The sequence below is a fragment of the Drosophila takahashii genome, chromosome X (genome assembly GCF_030179915.1).
Source record: "Drosophila takahashii strain IR98-3 E-12201 chromosome X, DtakHiC1v2, whole genome shotgun sequence".
Classification (NCBI taxonomy): domain Eukaryota; kingdom Metazoa; phylum Arthropoda; class Insecta; order Diptera; family Drosophilidae; genus Drosophila; species Drosophila takahashii.
Genome location: NC_091683.1, coordinates 25,308,543 through 25,321,419, shown reverse-complemented (window position 1 = coordinate 25,321,419; position 12,877 = coordinate 25,308,543). Strand labels below are relative to the sequence as shown.

Genomic DNA, 12,877 nt, shown 5'->3' with positions numbered 1-12,877 from the left:
TGACAAGACGAACTCGTGGAAGATGTGGCTGTAGATTGGAGGCTCCAATGATGATGATGATGGGTTGCCTTGCCTGGTTCGCCTGCCTCCTCTTTTATTCATGACTTCGTGTGCCAGAGAGGCACAAACTTCCAGAAAACTCGACTCGAGCAGGAGGATAAGGATGTGTGTGCGTGGTGTCTTTGCTGTCAAACTGCAACTGGCGGCCTCGAACAGTTTTTGACAGAGGATTACTCGGGAGAGGAACTTCTAGGTGAGTAGATGTTGGAGCATCCTCCCAAAAAAAAAACTAGGTCATAACATCCGCTGCTCTTGGCTCAATTATAGTAGTGTCCGTTAAACGATAAATTTGGTTTGTCGTCAGTATCCAGTATCCAGTATCCAGGGAGTTGATCCAATCAAACTTGCAGATGTTCTAGCAGCCTTCACACTCCTCCTGCAAAAAGACTCCCCCCATCAAATGGGTATAAATATTCACGACACGCTCGCTGGATGGCCGTTGGCCATCGCCATTCGTCTGGGTCACAAACACAAACACTATGGATGTCCGTAAATTGGCTCAGCCGCTTGTTTTGATGGGCAGGAAGAGCGGAAGGAAGGAAGGAAGTATACGACCCTCCCACAGCGAATGATGATGATGATGATGACGATGATGACATGGGGTCAAGGGGTGCAAACAATCAAAACCGCACGCAAATTTCACTTTCGATGAGCCGGAGGTGTGCGTGAGGTCCTGGCGATCCGGGATTCAGGACTATAAAGAGCTGATTAAAGCCCCTCCAGGCGACTGGCGATTGGCGACTGGCTGTGAAAGAGCAAGGTGGTTGGCTGGATGGGGTGGGTGGCACTTTGACACTTTAGTAGTTCGCTCTCCCTGGAGTGATGAGCATGTGGCGCTCGACAAGTGACGGCCATTAATCCTCGATGAAATTTTGGAGACAAGCGTGCTTGTGTGGGACTACCAAGGTCACCTCCCCCCCAATCCTCCCATCCTCACCACATAACGACTAATTGGGCGTGGGCCATTCGTTATTATCCTTATGCCCAGGCAGGCAAAAGCAACATTACCATTCCCCATTCCAAACAACTTATCTAGTTGGAGGGAAATAATGATGGGATAATCGAATCGTGGCCACAATGAACTTGGCAAATGATTGAATATTCATAAACAGCTCCTCAGCCTTCTCAGCTACCCCCGTCGCTCAACAAATCTCACAGCAGCAGTCCCAAATCGATGAATTTATCATAAGGACTTGGAGACTTTTCCTGTTGATTGCTGTTACGGCCCACTTCATATTTTTCGACATCAAGTTTTACGGTGCTATTTTTCATCAAACGCCATCTTAGCCATCTAAGCTGGGTTGTTAATTTATCCAGGGCAAAAAGGAGCAGAGGGAGAAGGATGAGGAGGTCCTGGCGGTTCCACGTCCGCCTGTTTGCCGGCTCATTGTTCCGGATGTGGTGGCTCCCGGCTGCTTATGGCATTGACGTGTTTGTGTTTGCCAGAGTCTCGGTTCCCCAGGGTCACCCCTCCCGATTCTACCAATCTCCGATTCTCGCAAGGAGCCACAGCTGACAGCCGTTGGCGACAGGAGACAGAAAAGACAGCAGACAAGCGGGGGATTATGTAAAGCCAAAGCCTAAATAATGCGGCCTAATGTCTTTGGGCTGACACCATCAGCTGACAATTGTCGGAGCTCCCACTTTCACTTCCACTGGGCATTTCTAATAATAAATAGAATAAGCGCAATAAAATAAAATGGAATAACTTTAGTGCTGCGGGCGGAGGTCACTTGCCATTTGATTGAATTCAATTGGAACAGATGCCACATCCGGGCTAATCGCGGACACTTTGTTGTAAACCTTGGCTACTAATTGATATGGCCATTCTGTGCAGAGTTCGGAGTCCTCCAAGTTCAGGTTGTTGAACCCCGAACCCCAACAGCCACTGATGAACCCCAATTGTTGCCGCGGATTGTCTAGGCTGATGACCAAAACGGCGACCAAAGGCGACCATGTGGCCAATGGCTGCTCCTCGGGGCATCGACGTCCATGCAATTTGATTCGCATTTGTTGATTGTGCACTCGCTCTCCATAATGACGGGGGTCTTCCACTTGAGAGGTCACGCCAGGGATTGCTTTTTAATTTACAGTCTCTCAGACAGAAGAAGAGCGAAAGGAGTAGCAGGAGGTCCTGTAGCACATCCTTTCAGCACGCGGCGTTGTCACAAAAAAAAAACTTACCCGTAAATCCCATTTATTTCGGCTTAACCTGGTTCGTCGCCATGAATATTTCAAGTCAACAATTTAATAAAGCCCAAAATTGGATCAAACTTTCACAAGTTTGGCGCAAATAATACGATTTATTCAAAGTTTTCAACTTCCGGGCTAAGCCAAAAAAAAAGAGCTGCCGATTCCGAATAGTTTGTCCTCCGGCGTTAGTCTCTCGTTAGTTTTTGGGGCTCTGTTCTGTATATTTTTTTTTGGTTTTTGGGGGCCGAGGCAGATAGCCGTGGGTATGAGATGTGGCCAGCCACAACAAAGTCAAAGTCAACAGAATAAATGAAATTCCAGTGCGACAAATTTTTACCAAGATTGAGTTGCTGGCTCAGTGGGCGGTCGGTGGTTGTATCTCAACATGAACTCGGTGCTTGTACATAGTAAAGAGTGTGTCTATATATATATACTTATGACCTGGTCATGGTGGAACACTGTACTCGATCGCCATATATGACAATATGTCCTTGTTTTGTGGCAGCACACGTGACTGCATCCAGCCAAATGAAGGCCATCGAACTGGCCATACTTACCCTACTCCCAATGGGGAATGAGGAATGTCTTGTTGGCCATGGTTAAACATGGCTATTAACACGTAAGTCCCAACCATTGGCCTACATATAGTGCTATAATAAAGGTAAGTGAGGAGCCAAGGCTTTATGAAGGTCAAATGTTTAACAGGAAGTTTATTTATGAAAATGAGGTTATATTATAACTTGGCTAAATACATCTACTCTTCTAAAACCATTCATCAAATGGAGTTTCCATAAGTTTGTTTTTGTAATCTATACTAATATAAAAGATGCCTAAAACAAGAAAGAAAGCTACCTTCGGCCAGCCGAAGCTTATATACCCTTGTAGATAAAAGAATACTCACTCGGTGCAGTTCCAGGGATTCCAGATTCAGCGTTTCGATTTATTTAAATTTTGTTTTTAAGTAGTCAAGAATCAAAACGCCTACTTCCTACAAAGTTACAATGAATTTTCTTATATTTGTTTGGGAGCCTTAAGATATAGTGGTCCGATCCGGCTGGCTCCGACATATGTACTACCTGCAATAGAAAGAAGACCTTCGGGAAAGTTTCATCGCGATAGCTTTAAAACTGAGAGACTAGTTCGCATAGAAACGGACAGACGGACAGACGGACAGACGGACATGGCTAGATAGACTCGGCTATTGGTGCTGATCAAGAATATATATACTTTATGTGGTCGGAAACGTCTCCTTCACTGCGTTGCAAACATCTGACTGAAATTATAATACCCTCTACAAGGGTATAAAAACGGGAAGTTGCTACTGCTGACAAAAGGGCTTGACATAAAAATCTTAAAATAATGTCATAAATTCGGAAATAATATATCTACCTACATATTATAATAGTAGTTGCTTATTTGCTAAATAAATTAAGATTCGATTCCGCCCATTGAATGGTATCATTCGTAACGCAGATCCTTAAAGCTTAAAGCCACAACCATTTGAAGAAATGACTTTAACTGATAAAGTTAAAGCCCGCAAGTCGCCGTTGTTTGTCATTCTTACGTCACGTGGTAGGCATTTAGATGATGGTTCTTTCCGGAAGACACCCCCACACAAAAACACACACTTTCCGGGCCGCCGCTTTGTTTTACAACAGTTTTATGTGCCAGGCCGAAAAATATTTCACACAGCCAAAAAGAGTGAAAACCAGCGATGCGGAAACGGAAATGGCCAAAACGAAGTCGGCACACTTGGCCAAGGAGCTGTGATAAAACCAGGGACAATAGTTGTAGTACTTCGTATACATTTAGTGGTGGTTCTATAATCTGGGTTCCAATTGCAAGAATATAAAAATAACAACGCAGGATATGGTGTTATAGCCCAGATTTGTGTTAACTCTTCAGTTTGACTTGGGGTTTTGGGCCCTAGATTTTCCTCGTAGCCCAAACCAATGTGCGGCTTCCGTGGGACATTTTGACCAGGCGAAACCGTCGACTCGGCCGCTTTGGGCATTTGACACAGCCCAGCGGATGCTTTGTGTACCCAGAGAACCAGGAGCAGGACGATAAATCAACATCAGGACCATCATCGACCTGTTTCTGGGCATCGGCATCAACATCAAATTCAACATCGCCATCGAGCATCAACATCAAATTCAACACACCAACATCATCGTTAGTTAACATTGTCTGCAGAATCAAATCGTGTCGATATTTCTCATTGGCATTTCGCCTGTCGCTTGGCTTTTCATCGGCTTTTCACTTCTGCAGCCAAGAGGCTTTCATTTCCGTTCCATTTTCACTTGGCAGGACTTTAATAAATGTGTGAGTGTGTGTGTGGCAGGACTTAAACGAGTTGGCGGGATACAATTTATTTTCATTTATTTTTCCAGCCAGTGGAACTGCCCGGCGGCCAAGCGAAAGCAACTACAACAAACAGCTGCATTCTTTTACTGAAATATTTTTTATAAATTTATTGAATTTTTAATGAGATCCGCACTCACAGCGGTTGCCACACGAGTCGACTTTTTAAATGGATTGCGAACGGAAAGGCCGTTTAATTGTGTGGCCCCCTTAATTACTGCGAACCTTTTTATCATGGCCTCTGATACCGAAAGTATTCCCCAGATATTCCACCATAAAGATTTACTGAGATTGCCATTGTCACCTCACATTTCGCACACTCTAAGCGCAATTAATTTCGCCAAATCCCCTGCAAATCCGCACAATGACATATCAATTTCAACATGTGAGGCCGATGATGCCAACTGCCATATAAAAACAACTGGAATACCTTTTCTGTGTGACGCACATATATGGTATATGGTATATGTACACATGCCCCTGGGGCAAGACGACTTTGATTTTGCCAACAATTCGCACAAAGGCCCTTCTATTTATTATATTTACAATATAATAAATATTTCTGGCTGCTGCCCACGGCTGCTAAAATGTCCTTTGCCACTGAAGCGGTAAGACCAACAAAAAGGAACAGCGCAGCGCAGAACAGAGCAGAGTGAAACAAAGAACAACGGAGGCTGGAAAAGTATGTACTTGTCGTACGAAAACCGTCAAGTGTACAAGCGAAGCAGCTGAGAAATCAGAAATCAAGGGTCAAGTCAAGGAATGTTTATTGCCTTGTTTGTCTAGCTGTCGGCGGGGACAGTTTCATTAAAGTTTTTAATGGAATCGACAGGGATCGAAGAGGGAACGAAGTGGAATGGAAATTAACTGACTCGAGTGGTGGATTGCCTTGGGTACAAGGACCACGAAATGAGCGGAGGAGGGACGGGGCAATCGAGGTCATTAACCGGGCTGAGAATGTAGAAAACATGTATATATTATGTAGAAAACATGTAGATAGTATGTAGAAAACTTGTAGAAAACATCTATAATATAGAAAAAAAGCAATTTCCTATTTTTAAATAACGAATCACTCCATCACAATTATAAAACTAAGCTCTAATGCAAATCAGAGACACCCCCGCAAAAGCACAATCAATTCAAATTGAATATAAAACCGTTCAACGAATACTCTTGGCAATGATTCAAATTTCATTTGGCCAAATAGTGAAATTCTGTGGGGCCATCAAATATACCAGAAATATTCCTGTGGCATTTCAGTTATCAGTTTGTCGGCTTAATTCCGGTATTCCGGCCAAATGGAAGCAAGGCAATCGCTTAATTGGCTTGTTGTCAGCACGTGTGCTTCCGGATTGCGACCCCTAACCCCGAACCCCCGACTCCATAGCTCCAACCCCCCCTGAATAAAATTCCCCATTCGAAAAGCAAGAAAAACAAACTTTTTCGGCAATGGTGTGCAGAGCAGCAGTCAGCGACAGACAAAAATATGCGATTTTGATTTTAATATTATTAATGCACAGCAGCCCCACAACTCCGAAAAATAAGAGGGGGTAACCCCCAAAAAATCCGAAGGCCACAATTATGCCGAAATTACAAACTTGTTATCTCATTTAAGGCGCCAGCTGGGAGTATTTTTGATTTCCTGCCTTGGAGTTGAATTTGGCAGGGGCCTCCCCTCTTTTTTTCCCAGGATAGGTCAACACCTGCCACCTTAGCTTGGTCTCAGATTCAATGTTTTCCATAAATAAGGGTAGGCATATTCCAAAAATCGGTAAGTATTACCAAGAAAGTCTAGTTTGTGTTAGCGAAATTAAAAAAATCAAACCAACACTTATTGCAAAATATTAACGAAGCTAAAGCCTTTGATCGTCGCAGCGCAAATAGTGTTCTTGTTAGCCATGTGCCAAATGTTTTTGCCAAAATGTTAACGAATGTCGAACGGAAAAACTCATTGGCAACCCCAAATATTTATAAATGCAAGCACTGGAAAAAATTAACAATATGTTGTAAAACACAATCATTGAAAAATACTTCCCAAGAGATCTTGAAGCTTGAGCCGAGTAAAAAGATCTTGAAAAGTGGTAATCATTTGAAAGTACTTTATAGCTTTAATTGCCTTCTACTATCAGAAATCATAAATTTTTCTCACAGTGTATATGTGTATGGTATGCCCAGTGACTCTTGCAGATCTTCTCACCACAGAAGGACTGTTAATGAAAATGGAACCAACACGACCACACGGTCCACCGCACAATGGATTCGAGAAATCGCTTGATTTCTGCCCAAATGCATTTGCAATGGCAGCCAAATCCCATGCGCTGCAGTGCATCTAGTTTAAACACAATTTGCTGTGTGTAAACATGGCACAAAACTCCTCCGTCCGCCGGGAATATGGTAGGATGGTAGGAGCTCTACACATAAAAAAAACGTTTATTTTATAACCAACAAAACTATTCTAGATACGATAAGAGTTTTGAATAGATTATAATATTTTTTACGAATATGCAACCATAAATCTGATTGTACACTTATTAAAAAAGGCCATTTTAAAAATGTAAACCAGTAAGTATTCTGGCGATATTAGAATCTTGAAATTTTCAAATCGCACCATTTATTCAAAAGTTATGTGCGAATAATGGAATAGCCGCAGGTTCCGCGCGTGCAAGCAGTGCAAGCAGTTCATTCGACTACAGCGCTCTCTACTGTACTTTTTTGTTCGAACTTTCATTATATATTTTGTTTTGGTGTAATCGTGTACCCCGTCGTCTTTCCTCCTTCCCCTCGTTGAGATCGGAGCCCCCATTTTCGGCCTCATTCCCGATTGAAGTCGCAATAAGTGTTAGAGCCTTTTGGGCCTTCATTTGGGGCGCATGGCTGGCCACCACGAGCCCTTCAGCGGGCAAAAGGGGCCAAGCCGGGCAATGGGGCAAAAGGGTGCCCCACGATGACTCGAATATTGCGGACCGATGGCAACAAATGGTGGTCGTTAGGCAACTGGGTGGCCAGGCATCTGTGGCTATTTGCGGGCAGGACCTTATTTACATGTTGGCAACAGATGTGGCCGGACGAGGCGCCTGACATTCGACCATCAAAACTCAATTACCGGACTGGGGACTTGCTCGATGGTGACTTTATTAAATTTTCTATTGTCTATTCGGAATTCCGGGACAAGGACAAGAGGACCGAGGCAGTATGCGCACAACCTGGCGGTCAAATTATTAGCCAAAAGTTGAAGCTGAAAAGTTGACAAAAATATACAACAAAAAAAAAGAAGGAATAAAAGTTTTCCGGCGCTTAATAACAAAAGAAACACATAAATTCCTTAATAAAATGCTGCTTAATTGGGTTGAATAGCTGGGATAATGAACAAGGGCATTGTTTTCGGATTACAATGAAACCCCTTCTATTTATTTGCTCTCTGTTCATATTTAATCAAATGTTTCACTGTTGACATAGTTTGTTTTTCCCATATTTGCATTTATACCCCTGCCGAGGTTATTACAATTTCAGCCCGAACTTATTATAAAGCTGTTATATTTACAAATATTTTTAATATTGCATGACATTATTTTTGCTGTAGGATTGGTTTGCTTGCTTCTCATTTGGAGCCAGAAAATTACATTTTTGTAGGTAATCAAAATGAATTTGTCTATCGGAAATTGTCCAAGGGATTAACCTAAATGTTTTTTGGCAATTAAATTCTTCAAAGGAAATGCCTTTTAATCCGCTTATAGGAGACGCAACCGCAAAATACAAAAGTCACATCGAATGTGCATTGTAATTAATTGGAAAAACTAAATCTGTTGTTGCTGATTGCCAGTTGGGGGGTATGGGAATTTGCCAGCTAATCCACACTATTCGGATAATAGCTTTCCTTCTCGAGCCTGGCAAATGAGTTTCTTGGGCCCCTCAACTAATTTCGTTCGACAGTCGTTGGCGCAGTGGGCGGTCGGCAGCCACAAGTGGTCAAATCAGTCGTCAGTCGTCAAGGTCACGATCCCAACTAAGTTGCATTAATCACTCCTGTGCATAGTTCCAACCCAAAGCTGTCACCGCCTGAGACTTTCCCTCATCCGGGGATTATGCGAGGCTTGAGCAAGCATTAATTTTGTCGGTGCCTCTGGCACGACTTTATATACACTCGAAAAATCCTAAATATATCTAATGCATTTTTATCCCCATTATTCGTAAATGGGAACAATTTGTCTGGCGCTCACATTTTTGAAGATTTTGGAAAAGTGTTAATGCAATTTTGTTGTGTTTAAAATACCTATCAAAATATAGAAGCAATTTTTCAAATTGAACTATTGCACAAAATTTGAAACATCCGCCAGGTGGAGCCATCAAAAATTAAGTAACGGGAATCCGGGAATCTCTTGTCTTGTCTTGTCTAAGCTAACTATTCTTAAATTCAAAAATATTTTTGCCTGTCTTATAAAACATTTTTGTTATATTATTTCCCAAATGTAAACTCATTTTTCCCAGTGGTCTTTTCGATGAGCCGAGCGACAAACTTTCTCTCAGCTGTGGGCAATTAGTGGAGTCCTTCTGAAAGCGATCAAATCAAATGCTTCGAATTGTCCCCGCTTTTTGTGCACCGTTTCGACCAATATTCATTGTTGAATTATGCAAACGTGCGAGAGGAGAGGCCCGGCCCAATGCCAATTAAGCCTAATTACTCACGTTCGTTAGGCGGCACAATGGCAAAATTCAAAATTACCCCTGTCCTTCCTGTCTCCCCTCTGCGCTTAATTGGCACACATTTTGTTTATTTAAATGTTGGCATTAAGTGCGTAACATTTGCATTTGACGAACGACGCGTATCGGAATGTCGCAATCTCTGGCATTCCATTCCGTTCCGTGGGTGTCGGAGATTCCTGCCCCGCCGTTGCCCTCCACGTGTGGGCGGAGAAATTAATTAAATGCCCTTCCTGCCGAGTTCACACCCTACACACAACACCCAACCGAGCAGAGCCGAGTTACCGGACACGGATCCTGCAAATGTCAATGGGCGAAGCAGAAGGTGAGGAAGTTGGAGATGGAGAGCTTAGCGTTGACGGATTTGGCTTGAGCTGCGATTTAATTTCACCGCAGTTACGTATTTCTCTGGGCCGTAGAGATGCCGAAATTATTGTTAGTACTAGCTGGGCACTCTATAAAAATAAACATCTTAAAAATAAATAAAACAAAGTAAATAGTACCACCGAAAGCTGTTAATTTATTAAAAAAAAAACTCTGTATTTTGGCCAAAGGCAAGATCCAAATATCAAATGTAATACCTCGTTGAGCTCGTAGTTAAATTTCCAAGCGATTTCTGTTCACAACGGTCAGTCGTTTAAATTTCGACTAAAGAACCGCAGAAAAAACAATAATTTTTATCAGTAATTCTTATCCATATTTTCCACCCTAAAATATCAGTATTTTGACCAAAACATGGGGAATAATGATTCAAATATTGACGAGGTAGAGCTCGTTATTAAATTCGTAATCGATTGGCATTTAAACCTAAACATTTTATTTTTTGGCAATTTTTTTCAAAATATTGTATTTTATATTATTATATTAAAAATGCGAAATTGGGTCCAAAAATGGATTTTTCTAAATCACCCGAAAACTGTTAGGGACAAATTTAGTATATAGTTAGCTCTTCAAACCAGTTTGTATCTTTGATTTGGGACAATTTTTGGCCAAGTTACAGATAAAACCCCTTTAGAAAAATTCCTATTGTAACAAAAAACTCAGATCCTATCCTAAACATCTGAATTTTGGCGGAAACAATAAAGACAAATTTAGTATATAGTTAGCTCTTCAAACCAGTTTGTATCTTTGATTTGGGACAATTTTTGGCCAAGTTACAGATAAAACCCCTTTAGAAAAATTCCTATTGTAACAAAAAACTCAGATCCTATCCTAAACATCTGAATTTTGGCGGAAACAATAAAGATAATAATCCAAATTTGGAAAAATTAAATAGTTAATATTTCTATAAAATATGTTTTAAGGTTTTAATTTTGTTGGCCACTTTTGCACTTTTTGGGATTTGATTCTGAGCTTTAAGTAAATACATAATAATATTTTTGGATATAAAGTTGTCTTAGGTACAATTTCCATATCAAAAAGCGGAAGATGTGCTAGAAAAAGGGCGAAATGTCGGCACTGGCAAGCTTCCTTCAGAGCTTTGTCGTCACTCACGTGCCATATCCTTTCGAATTTAACCGCTCCTCCTCCCCGCCCCCTCTGCCCCTTGCGAGTGAGACCCATGTCCTTTGTTGCAACTTTCATGTGACCCACTTGCTTCCGCCCCTGCTTTTGGCCTCTTCCTGGCTGCCGAGGCAACTATGCGGTTGCCACATTCTGATGTCTTTGAGCGGCTCGTCCTGCTCCTGCTCATCCTGCCCGGAGCACAAATTATGCGGATGCACTGAAGCATGTGAGTGATGGCATCGAGTGTGCATGTGCACATGCATTCCTGCCCAGAGGCAACATGGCCTTGACTTGGCCTCCTTGCCTCCTTACCACAGCCAATTTGCACTCATCTGACAGACGTGGCGTTCCAAGTTAATATCGAAATGGAATGGATTCCCTAATTTCCCCATAGAAACAACCTGGGCCAAGCAATACACTTCGTTTTCATTTGCTTTCCCATCACCAATCACCCACAACAAATAACATACAAGCAACAAAGCCGGCTTCAAAATGATGGAGGAACGACGTCTTGAAAGGCAGCGCCGTCTATTGGCCATGCGGAGTGCAGCTCCCTCACTGCCCTCCACCCACTCGAAGGAGTTCAACCTGCGCCTGGTGGAGCTCTACAAGGCGGAGCCCTGCCTGTGGAACACCTCGCTGCCGGAGCACAAGGATCCGGAGCAGAAGCGCTACGCCTGGGAGAAGATCGCCGCCCAGCTGGGAAGCCATATGAGTGCCGAGTTTGTGCGCTGCCGTATGCGCAGCATGCGATATCATCTGAATGTCTACAATCTGCAGATGATCGAGTACCAGATGGCACCGCCCAGTGCCACAGATAAGCCGCCCGAGAAGCCCTTTTACCATGAGAGCTTTGCCTTCCTGGAAACTGCTACTTCAAATAGTGACAATAGCGATCAGAAAGATTCGGCAAGTGGTGAGCCTACTGAAGAACCAAAACCCTCAACCGCCGACAAGTTGGCCAAACTCTGGTCCGACTTCAATCTGAAGACCCTGACCAAAAGAGAGTCCTTGGCTGCCAGTGGTAGTGGTGGTCATCCTCCCAGGGAACGTCGCTCGGGACCGAGCATCGCTGGAATGGTCAAGATGCGCCTGCAGGAGGCACAGATGAAGCCACTAGAGTTTGCAATGCCGCGTCTGGGAATTCCGAGGGTACAGCGAAGTATACCCAAAAGTCGGGTTTTGGAACAGAGTTTTGGATCGGAGGAGGCCCTTTCCCAGTCACCAACCGCCTTGCAGGCCCGTCCCGGTGACTCGGTGTCCAAAACGAAGCTGGATCGGGATAGGGAGAAACCGACTACCTCCCAGAAGGCTCAGGGCTCCCAGTCGGAGGACGAGGAGCTGTACAGTCTGCACTGGAATGTGCGCAAGGAGCAGCGTTCCCTGCGTCCTGGACACGAACAGCTGCGTCAGAAGCATCCATTGAAACTGCGCTCCTCCCAAGGCAACGAACCCACTCCAGATATATTTTAAATTAGGTTTACTCTGGTTTCATATGATATTGGTTATTGGAAACTGAAACAGATACCACTAAATTGTTCAAATAATCCCTATTCCATTTGATGACCTCAATATCCCCCTGTAAACCATGTTATTAACAAGTATATATGTGTATATGCAATCCCTATCTCCTCGATGCCACTGATGATTACGAACGCTTCAGCCAAAGGACGACGAGGGCTCCTTTCAAGTTTGATTAATTCCTGAGCCCGGGCCAAATGAGGCGGAAAGATACGGATACAGGAGGAGTCCAGCAAATGATTTATGAATGTATCTCAGGAGAGCGCGGGAATGATGATAAAAAGTCATATGCCAAGTGAAAGTTGCTAAACTCTTGCCGCAAATCCAAAAACCACCGACAAAATTAGTTTCTGGCTGCCAGAACAAATTACGAAAATTACTCCCAGAAATTACACGTACAGTTTGGCTCCTTTAAAAGGCAACCAACCACATTTCCCTCCCTTCAAAGGACCCACATCCCACTGCTCCGACCAGATGGGATGCTCATTAGCGTGAAAATTTAATTTAATTCCCTTCAATAAACCCCTTAAGTGTT

At 43.2% G+C, this 12,877-nt stretch overlaps 1 protein-coding gene across 1 annotated transcript; it reads left to right on the top strand.

Annotated features, from left to right (window-relative positions):
• The first annotated feature begins 11,227 nt into the window (after positions 1-11,227).
• LOC108069719 (uncharacterized) lies at positions 11,228-12,877 on the top strand. The gene has a single exon (XM_017159928.3). The coding sequence runs from the start codon at positions 11,314-11,316 to the stop codon at positions 12,292-12,294; it is 981 nt and encodes a 326-aa protein (XP_017015417.2). The 5' UTR covers positions 11,228-11,313; the 3' UTR covers positions 12,295-12,877.